The sequence below is a fragment of the Saccostrea echinata genome, unplaced genomic scaffold (genome assembly GCF_033153115.1).
Source record: "Saccostrea echinata isolate AGI-Se365-2 ecotype Australia unplaced genomic scaffold, CSIRO_AGI_Sech_v1 ptg000054l, whole genome shotgun sequence".
Classification (NCBI taxonomy): domain Eukaryota; kingdom Metazoa; phylum Mollusca; class Bivalvia; order Ostreida; family Ostreidae; genus Saccostrea; species Saccostrea echinata.
Genome location: NW_026889803.1, coordinates 446,987 through 457,500, shown reverse-complemented (window position 1 = coordinate 457,500; position 10,514 = coordinate 446,987). Strand labels below are relative to the sequence as shown.

At 32.1% G+C, this 10,514-nt stretch overlaps 2 protein-coding genes and 2 non-coding genes across 4 annotated transcripts in view; 1 reads left to right on the top strand and 3 right to left on the bottom strand.

Annotated features, from left to right (window-relative positions):
• LOC133171812 (integrator complex subunit 2-like) overlaps positions 1 to 10,514 on the top strand; it is a 275,651-nt gene that overhangs the window by 238,393 nt on the left and 26,744 nt on the right. The window lies entirely within an intron of this gene.
• On the bottom strand, positions 483 to 554 carry Trnam-cau (transfer RNA methionine (anticodon CAU)). Its single transcript has one exon. It is a non-coding gene; the product is annotated as a tRNA-Met (tRNA).
• On the bottom strand, positions 3,551 to 3,622 carry Trnam-cau (transfer RNA methionine (anticodon CAU)). Its single transcript has one exon. It is a non-coding gene; the product is annotated as a tRNA-Met (tRNA).
• LOC133205740 (mediator of RNA polymerase II transcription subunit 31-like) lies at positions 6,445 to 10,369 on the bottom strand. Its single transcript, XM_061341607.1, has 5 exons — positions 10,319 to 10,369; positions 10,042 to 10,122; positions 7,989 to 8,085; positions 6,941 to 7,656; positions 6,445 to 6,726 (listed from the first exon to the last, which is right to left on the bottom strand). The coding sequence occupies exons 1-4, from the start codon at positions 10,356 to 10,358 to the stop codon at positions 7,455 to 7,457; spliced, it is 420 nt and encodes a 139-aa protein (XP_061197591.1). The 5' UTR covers positions 10,359 to 10,369; the 3' UTR covers positions 6,445 to 6,726; positions 6,941 to 7,454.

Genomic DNA, 10,514 nt, shown 5'->3' with positions numbered 1-10,514 from the left:
ATTTTGACTTACTTTAGGAAGACTTTAACCTTTTCCATATCTATTCAATGGTTGCTGCTAGGATTTTATATTTCACATGTATATTTCTCGAGACAAGACCTTACTTTGGGTACCAACATATTTGATTTCTATTTGAGAAAGTTTAATCTTCGCTATAATTTGCCATACGGGGCATCGGTGTTGTTTCACAAACACATTTTTTTCTAATTGTTTTGTTGCCGTGTGATTTTTCCTTTGTTCTGTTTTTGTTTGTTTGTTTGTTTGTTTGTTTGTTGTTTTTTTTTTTTTGTTTTGTTTTGTTTTTTGTTGTTGTTTTGTTTGTTTTGTTTTTTGTTTTGTTTTGTTTTGTTTGTTTGTTTTGTTTGTTTGTTTTTTTTGTTTGTTTTTTGTTTTTTTTGCTTTTTTGTTTTGTTTTGTTTTTGTTTTTTTGACTCCACAAATATAAAAGAACAATATGTCGAATTTATGTGAAAAAAAAGTATTAGCAGAGCGTGGTTTCGATCCACGGACCTCTGGGTTATGGGCCCAGCACGCTTCCACTGCGCCACTCTGCTGTTGTTCATGCACAGAGCTGTTTTAACCCATATGTCTGTATTTCAAGTGATTGCATCAGACATTTATTCAAGGCATTTAAGATCAACGAAACACAAAGAGGTATTTAAATGTACGTTAACCGTTAGAATAATTGAAGAGGTTTTAAACTTTTACAAAATCTTCATTATATTCCTTCTGTTCTTGAATTAATGATTTTTTTTCAATAGTTCTATATTAAGGACTCTATACACTAAAGTACAATAATTTTGGACATTGAGAAAATTATATTGTATAAAAGTGTAAATATTTAGTTTATCCATGTAATTTTTAACATAGGGTACGTGGCATATTTACCACCGGGTAAAATTTTCAAAGGCGATGGAGTATTAGTGAATAGAAATTACTGTTCTTAATTTGAGTGGGGAAAATACATGCACATAAAGTGTTTAATAAATTTATCTTGGCCTTTCAACATGCTAAGAATGCTTGACTTGGTTAGAAATTGAGTAATTCACTGTCGATTTCAATTAATTCTATTGTAGATCAAAGAGCAGATTACTCATTCCATTAAAATACCACAAAATCAGAATTCTTTAGTGTGCAGTCTATAGAGGGTTCTTAATGCTTTTTCCAAGCTTTTTGAAATACTTTTATGTTTTATTTTAAGATAAATGGCTGTTAAACTGACATTCAACATTTTCAAAGTTCTTTAATTTATAACTTGATTTAAATAATTTTACTTAAATTTGGTTACTTTAATGTATAATATGGTGTTTCTTCCTGCTGAATTCATGCCGCAAATATAGCACTCATTAACTGCATTCTTACTGTTATCATGAACACCAATGTTCATGTCATTGTATTTCTTAAGCTTAAAACATATTCTATCAAAACATTTTGATAGAAAATTATATGAACACCTTGCATGTATTCATTATGCAGCAATGTAAAATGCAAAAAAATAAGTAATTTACACTTATTTTTTGAGACTACAAAGTCCAACGATGTCAAATTTCTCTGTTTATTTTTGTGAAGTCGCCTTTACTTTTCACAGACATATAAAATGCAAGTACATGTATATTTATGTATTTTGTAAGGTGTTTTTGAGATGGATTCAATGAATAATGAATTATAGAAGGTGACATTTCTGAACAAATGGTCATTACGTTTACGACGAAAATATTCCAGTCATTCAAATAATACATGAATTACTCACAGACTTTAGTGGCAAGTGATTTTTATTAGATTCTCTATAACGGATTTATGACGAATGCAGTTCTGTATTAAAAATTTAAACATTGCTTTGATGTCATTCTTTTGTTCTAACAGTCTAAAAAATTACCTTGGCAGTCCGATAATGTCGAACAGTCTGATACATGTATTAAGTTTAATGGAGCTCAGTGATGGAGAGACTTCAGGAGTACTGTGCAACAATATATTCGAGAAGTGGTGTAAATCAGATGTGGATATCCCTTAAGATTCCAAGGAACTTTTGGAAAATTTGAGATCACAAAATGTTTACCAAAATCAATAAGATCAAAACGTACGACTTTTCAACACTTTATACAACCATTCCCAATGATAAATTAAAGTCCAGGCTTTTTGACATCATTGAAAGCTTTTTTTTCAATTAAAATAGAACTCGTAAATTTACTTACTTTGTCATTGATCATTTGCAAAATTATTTTAATTTGTTAAAAACATTCTGAATGTACACACTGAAGTTGATATTAAAAGGATGCGTGAGTTTCTAATTGACAATATCTGTGTGTTTCTTGGAGACCAGGTCTTCGAACAAACCAATTGCGCCTCGTTATTAGCAGACCTATTTTTGTATTCATATGACGCAGAATTTATTCAAAATCTTATACATGTGAAAAAGATATTTCCTGCTGTAGCTTTCAACTTGACATTTAGATATATCGACGACATAAATGTCAATTAACAAGTTATTTCCATTCATATGTCGACTCGATATATATATATCCCAGTGAGATTGAAATGAAAGACACCATAGAGTCTGACACATCTGTTTCATATTTGTATATTTTACAAGAAAAAGACGTTAATGGCAATCCAACAACAAAGCTTTATGATAAACGTGATGACTTTAACTTTTGAATCGTCAGCTTCCCTTACTTATGCAACAATATATCCCTTATCACCTGCACATGGGGTGTGTATCTCTCAGTTGCTTTTATACGCAAGAGCACTACGTACGAACAATTTCCAAAACGAGGCAAGCCATTGACAAACAAGCTGATAAACAAGAATATCAACATTCTTGTTTAAAATCATCATTTCGCAAGTACTATTGTCGATACAATGACCTTGTCAGCAAAACCAATCTATCATTAAGTCAAATATGCTGACTGACGTTTTTCATACTAATTGTTAGCCCGCCATTATTTACACACGGAATTGATTTTTTTCGTTTTTCCCGATCATGACAAGGAGCACAAGGCGGGTGTGACAGGTGGGTAGGGGATGCTCACTCCTCCATGGCACCTGATCCCACCTCTGAAACAGGAGCAGAGCAACCTCGGACCTCTAAACCTTGAATGGACTTTGAGTATTGAATATTAATATTGTATCTCCCCCATGACCCAACCGCTCCAGCCCATAATAACGGAGAAGTGGATTTCCAGTGAATGCCTACATTTCATAACCTGAATTCATGTCTGCATGCAGTGCATAAACCATATAGTGCATAGTATAAACGAAACAAAGAGCTAGTTTATAAAGATCATACAATTCTGGCATGCCAGTATCTAAACAGAAATTTTTATTACTTTTATTTTTTTTTATTCACATTTGCGGAAAATCGCCGTTAGCGGATTTGATGAATGAATCTCGAGTACCGCACCATGTATTTTAGTTATAAAGGAGAGGGGTGTACTTACAAGTGCCCATCCCACCCTATCCCCTTTTGGTTTTTGCTTTATTTTTAATTTCTTGGAATCCACATATAAGAACAACATGTTGAAATAATTTAAACATTTAAAAGAAGAAATATTAGCAGAGCGTGGTTTCGATCCACGGACCTCTGGGTTATGGGCCCAGCACGCTTCCACTGCGCCACTCTGCTGTTGCAGGTTATTGAAATTGAATTGTCTTATATTTACCACTATTTCCAGTGATTGCATCAGGCATTTTGTTAGAACTTTTAAAGCACCATTAGTCGATCAATGCAACACTGGTATTTAAATGTTACAGGGTACGTAGAAATAATGGTAGGCTTCCATTTTGTTCTATTTTAAATTAATAAAATTAAGATACTTTCTGTTCTTGTATGCTTGATTTTTTCCCCTGTTTTTAAACTCATGTTTTAAACAAGTTCTATGCGTATGTTTTGTCATTTTTTTTAAAGACAAGAACAGTACTAGTTTTATGTCTGGACTGGCCGACTCCCAAAATTACGCTAGTGTACCCAAATATTTTTAAGCATTCTCTTCAAACATTTTATTCGGCAACGAGGAAAGTGTTATATTTGACACTAGGTAAAATCATTGTTTATACCATCCAACCATTGGCGAATTTCCTGAAAGAAGAAATTCTGGGTTAATTATAGCAAAACTAAATACGGCCGTTAGGAACCGTTGAAAGGTAAATAAAGTATCAGGAATAGGATTAAAATAAATGGTTAATTATCGGATACCATTTTTAAGGCGGGAGAGAGCATAAAATACAAGAAATAATACCCAAAGCATGCAAACGTGAGCGACAAAAAAAAAAAGCGGCGGTGTAAATCGAAGGTTTTTAAAACGCTTGGATCTTTAGCTTCTTCAGTTCCTGCTTTACATTTTCTCAAGCAGTGAGCTACAGCTCTGCAGCTATTATGGATATTGCCAATTAAACGCTCTTAAAACCACTGTGTTACAGAGGAGAATAATCTTGTAGTAACCCGCTGGTTCCTTAAACTAAATTTTGCCAAAAAAAGGAATTATTGACATTAATAACATAAATAATGTTCTTAATCACAAATAGGTCTATTCTCGATTTCAAGTTGAATCCACATGTATTTCTTCAAAATATTCTTCAACTATTGTTTCCAAACTTTTTAATCACAAAAAAGTTTACAGTGTCTTGTGGCAACGCACTTACAAACAAGAGGCCCATGCGCCACATCGCTCACCAGAGTAACTTTGGCCATGCTGTTCTTTACCAGATTTCCCCCTTGTAATACTTATTGTGGCCCCGCTCTACCCCCGGGGATCATGATTTTTACAATTTAGCATCTACACTACCCTGGATGCTTCCACATAAGTTTCAGTTTTTCTGGCCCAGTTGTTCTTGAGAAGAAGATTTTTAAAGATTTTTCTTACATATTTCAATGTAAAACTTGGATTCCCTATTGTGGCCCCACCCTACCCCCGGGGGTCATTTAGCATCTACACTATCCCAGGATGCTTCCACATAAGTTTCAGCTTTTTTGGCTCAGTGATTCTTGAGAAGATTTTTTAATGACCCCACCCTATTTTTGTCTTTTCTTGATTATCTCCCCTTGTAAGGGGACTTGGCCTTTATTTAAACAATTTAAACTCCCCTTAACCCAAGGATACATTGTACCAAGTTTGGTTAAAATTGGCCCAGTGGTTCTTGAGAAGAAGTTGAAAATGTGAAAAGTTTACAGACGGACGGACCGACAGACAGACGGACCGACAGACGGACAACGGGTGATCAGAAAAGCTCACTTGAGCTTTCAGCTCAGTGAGCTAAAAATTATGCACTTTGAAAAAAAATTCAAAGTGCGTTAAAATTGGGAAAAAATCAACGCACTTTGAAAAAAAGAATTTCAAAGTGCGTTTAAAGTGTACATCAACATTTTTTACCATAGAGACACTCAACGCACTTTGAAAAAAATAAATATAAAACAAAAATTCTAGACTTAGATCTTAGTAACAGACAGGATTACTTTGTTACATTTCTTTCGAAAAACTAATGAATTGATCTACCCTCATCGAGAGCAAGGAAAAGACATGTAGAAGGTCAACACTTTATCTTTCTTACCCAAATATATGTATTATATATGGCTCGTTGTTTATCTGTTTAATATTCCGCGGAGCTGCATCACCTTTATTCAAAATGTATCTACATTGATACCTCCGAAAAAGAAATGGCATTTACAGGGTAATTAAAACATGCTATTTGACATGTCTAGCCTTTATATGATATCAGATTTAGAAGTAATCTGACTGAATAACTTCATTTAAAAGATTCTTTGAGAAAAAATTGTGAAAAAATGGGTAAAAATTTCAGTCGAGTAAGAAATGTGGCTAAGGGTTTTTTTTCTTACTATCAAATAAATGAGTCAACTATTCCTTCATATATGTTCCCACAGATAAATGAATATAATAGATTAGCGAGAGAGAGAGATTTTCATGGTATGGAAAAATCATATATAATTGCTCCCTTATCCCCAAGAAAAATATTATGCTTTAAGTCACTTTCAGACCCCTACATGTACATCTACAAACTTATTACAGACTGAATAAAATTTAAAAAAAAAAAAAAAAAAGAAAAAGAAACAAAATTGTGCTATTAAACAATCATTCCTCCATTATTTCTCAAAGACCCATTTCCCCTTTTATAACATTTACGAGAACCTTTGGGAACAAAACAGCCCCTAAAAATCTTTAAAACGTCTATATGTCTGATCCTGAAGTGAGGTCATCGCTGAAATGTTACCAAATCAGATTCAAATAATTATTTATCATACCTAAAATTTGCAAGAATATTGACTAAGCCATTCACATTTGTTTTTCGAAGTGTGTTAACTTGGTTCCAAATTTAACGCACTTTGAAAAAAGTACATTTTTCAAAGTGCATAATTTCTCAATGTGCATTGTAACCTAAATATATACAAAATTCTCCTACCATTGATATTCTTCTCCCTTCAGCAGCCAAAATATGAAATACTGCTGAATCCTCGTAAAAAAGGAAACAAAAGAAAGTACACTGTATTTTATATATATTTGAGCAAGGCCGGGGATTATTGAACAAAAAAAACAAAACAATTTTAATTGTATGCACATGTAATTAAATTATTAAAATAAAAAATTTATGACATAATAGAAAACTCAGAGGCATTGTTCTCTTCTTAACCAGAAATAAATCATACAACAATCTTAAAACAGCATTATAAATCTTTACACCCCATCTAAAAAATAATTACATATGATTGCTGGGTTTCTCCAACATACTGTATGTGTACTTAAAAAAGCAGGCTTCATATTTTAGCAGCTTTGGCGCAGTCAACGATGTGCTAATTCATGAATACCGCTAAGAAATTATTTAGAAATACAATATATGGCGCATTAGCGTGCATGTAGTGCTAATTCATGAATACGCCAACATCTCAATACCCAGTGATTACGCCTAATTTTGAATACGCCAACTTATGTACACGTACAGTATATCAATTATGAAAAGTCTGTATGTTACCAATGTAACTAGAATTTCAAAAATATTTCTATATTCTGTGTCTTTTGTAAAAAAAACAATGGTCCTGTGTCAGAGAACCATCAACATCTATCATCTTGCAAATGTCCTTGATTACATTCTCCTAATAAATATTATATACTTGTTTATGACGAACAGACTTTTTTATTTCTATAAACACCATATCCAAATAATGAAACATTAAAATCTTCGTGAAAGAGAAACTAATTTCATATTATCCATATACATGTAGCATGCATGTATGAATAAAAAAAATGTCTCTGTTGAAAATTCTTCAAAATCTGTAAGCCAGTATTGATAGATTCCAGCATTTTAACAGGTTTGCTCTTCACACACTTAGTCAGTAAAGTGTGAGCATTATCTGTACATGTAGCAAAAATACATTCATTGATTACTACATTCAACATTTAGTAGTAAGCAGAGATCTCTAGGAGTTATAATATGTTGATATGGTTTAGCTATCCTGGTTTCTCTTTGGGCTGCTGATGTGCCCGTTGTGCTGTCATTTCTTCATGTAACAGGGCCATTCTCTTTCTCTGATAATGCTGCCAGTGAAGTAATTGTTGATCATCTATAAACTTAGCACACTGAGAGTTCACCAGTTCCTTACGGAAATGTTCATACTGCAACAACTCCAGGAAAAACAAACACTGAGGGTACCTTAATAAGATTGGAAAAGCTGGTCATTATCATGGTTTACTTAATATTCAAGATGGATTTAATGTATTTTTTAAACACCAGCATGCCTATTTCTTCATTTTCAGGCACAATTATTTAAATACATGTATCTTCAAATAGAATATAGAATTGAGAGCCTAAATTTAAAAGAAAACTTAAACATAAAAACATGAAGTTAACAAAATATAATTTCTTGGAGTCTCCGTTCCTTGTTGAAGGATAAACATATCTTTATCTTTTTGAATATTTATAGCTGTAAAGCAGGAAATGATAATCAAATAGAAATTATAAATAATCAATAAATCAAGCCTCACTTTAGATATTTAGCATATTTTGGATCTTTCCAATACTGCAGATACTTTAGGTAGTTTATAAAGGTAGGATCCTTGAAGTATCCTCTTTGAGCCAAAACTGAAAAAGAGAAAAAATAAATAAAATTCCTTACTACAAGAAGTTTTCTTACATTTTCAGAGGACAATCAAGCTGGTACATATTGTACTTTTACTACAGAAATCATTTAAATTCTTGTTTTACTTTTAGGAACAGAGTTTTCCAGCTGAACAGGTTGGGCACACTTTTTATTTAGGGAGAATTTCTCAACATATTGAAACCCTTATTAGAAGGCAGGTGAGACCCTTGAGATTATGTAAAATTAAAGGGTCCAACTAAACAGAAAACCCTAGAGAAATATAGAGTACCCTAATAATTTTTAATTTTTTTAATTTCAATTTATAATTTTATTGTATGTAAATTACCCTATTTATGTTTTCTTGATATACACTTCAAACAAAATCTAAAAAATAAAATTTGTAAAAAATATCTTGCACTTGTTTTATGCTTATAATCAACAAAATACTAATCTCTCAAGACTTTATCATGCTTTTTGTGATAAAGTAATCAATTTCATTTATATGCTTTGTATTTTTTAAGATATATAGAACTCTTAGCTTAACTTAGTGAATTTTATGAGGAAAAGCAAAATGGTAAAAATCACACATGCTGATTTTTACTCTTTTGCTTTTCCTCATAAAATTCATCTGGCTTGGTATATTTTTTAAAAGATTATTTCACTTTCAGCACCAAGTTAACATATTCTGAAATTTATTTTCATCTGTAAACCTTTACCGAGTGTGATTTGTCCTTATTTGTAATTTTATTGAAGTATCAACTATTTTTTTTCCAAGTGTCATTTCTTCTATGTAAGAAAATACAACAGGATATTGAGTAAATGTAATATCAGTTCCCTCTGTGCTCCTTTAGAAACATTTTTGAAGAAAAAAGATGGTAAATGAATGAGGATTAAACAATTTTACCATTACTCTAGTTGTGTACTTTTTTGGGGAAATATGGAAGGTATTTCATTCTCCAAGTCTAAGGAGAAAAACATCAAAGAATTATCCACTTTTCTAAAACCGTAACATGATATTAAATCTCCTCCAAAGAAAAAAATTGTTTGCATCATCTGTCCTTAAGGAAGGGCCATACCCCAGTTAATTCCTGAGAGAAATTTTTCAACTTAAAACATTATTTTACCAACTTACATAAAACATATATAGCAATTTGGGTTTCCTATATGACGTCATAAGAGTCACCTTAACACCATAGGGTCAACTTGTTTATTAGCTGTGCATCGATTGCAATGGAATGCTTTCTTTGGATTAAAAATATCCTTTAATCATTTATAAATTTGTTTGTAACATATATTCATTATTTAATTCAAATAGCAAATTCAGCTGTCCATTTTATAGCTTTAATGAAGTAAAATCATGGAGTTTAAATGTTGTCAGCTAGGAGGTCTGTGGAAGGGTCCCTTGAGCTATAAATATAGACAATTCATCAGCTTTTTTATGCAAAACATACACCATTTAGTCTGTAGAAGATGACATATCAATATGGTCTAAATAAGTATTACACTGTTATATATTCATTTCACCTGTAAAGTTTTCCAATCTGATAAACCTTTGATGATGTTCATGATTTATTTGAGAAAAAAAGTTCATGTTTTCGTGAATGTTGCAAGATAACCTCTGGGGTTGAGAAATGTTGTTTTGAAATACACTTATACAGTCAAACCTCATTATCTCGAACTCAAACTCATTAAAAGTCTTTGAGATATCCGATGATTTGAGATATCAAAGGTAAAATACTTAAACAATAAGTGGCTAGGTCTTCCAAATCACTTCGACATATCCATGGTATTTGAGATATCAGTGTTCGAGATACCGAAGTTCAACTGTATAAAAGCAACTGCTTCCAGTAAATTGATTAAATGCAATGTCAATTAAATAGTTGGGGTTCATTTTAGGATTGTTTTAAGTGTGGAGTAATGCAGATTAAAGCCAGAAAAAAGGTTTTAAAACCACTTACAATTGAGATAATTTGGATTTGCCAAACACTGCACAAATTCTAACTCTGTCTGAAATCGAAGTTTCTGCTGCTCCTCTGTCTCTGAAAATAATTCAAAACACATGAAAATAAACATGATAAATGAAAGAACTTTACAAAGCATAACTTATTTACAGAGCCACCTCTCAATGACTTTCAGAACGGTGATAGTATATGCAAGAAAAAAGTATCTTACAAAAAAAAAGTAGTAAATAAATCTTAGAAGTAAAAACAATCTATGCATTTAAAAAGAGAAAACCTTGTGGACTCGGCACTGAGCTTTGCCGGATGCTTGCCATTTTTGTTCCGGAAGAGTGTACAATTTACTATTCGGATATTTTTAATTAATAAATGGGCTATACTTACCTGAATCACTTTGACCCTGTTGTTTTTAAGATTTTTTTTCTCTACATGCATTTGTATGGAAATTCCGAACGAAATTAAGTTGTGGGTCC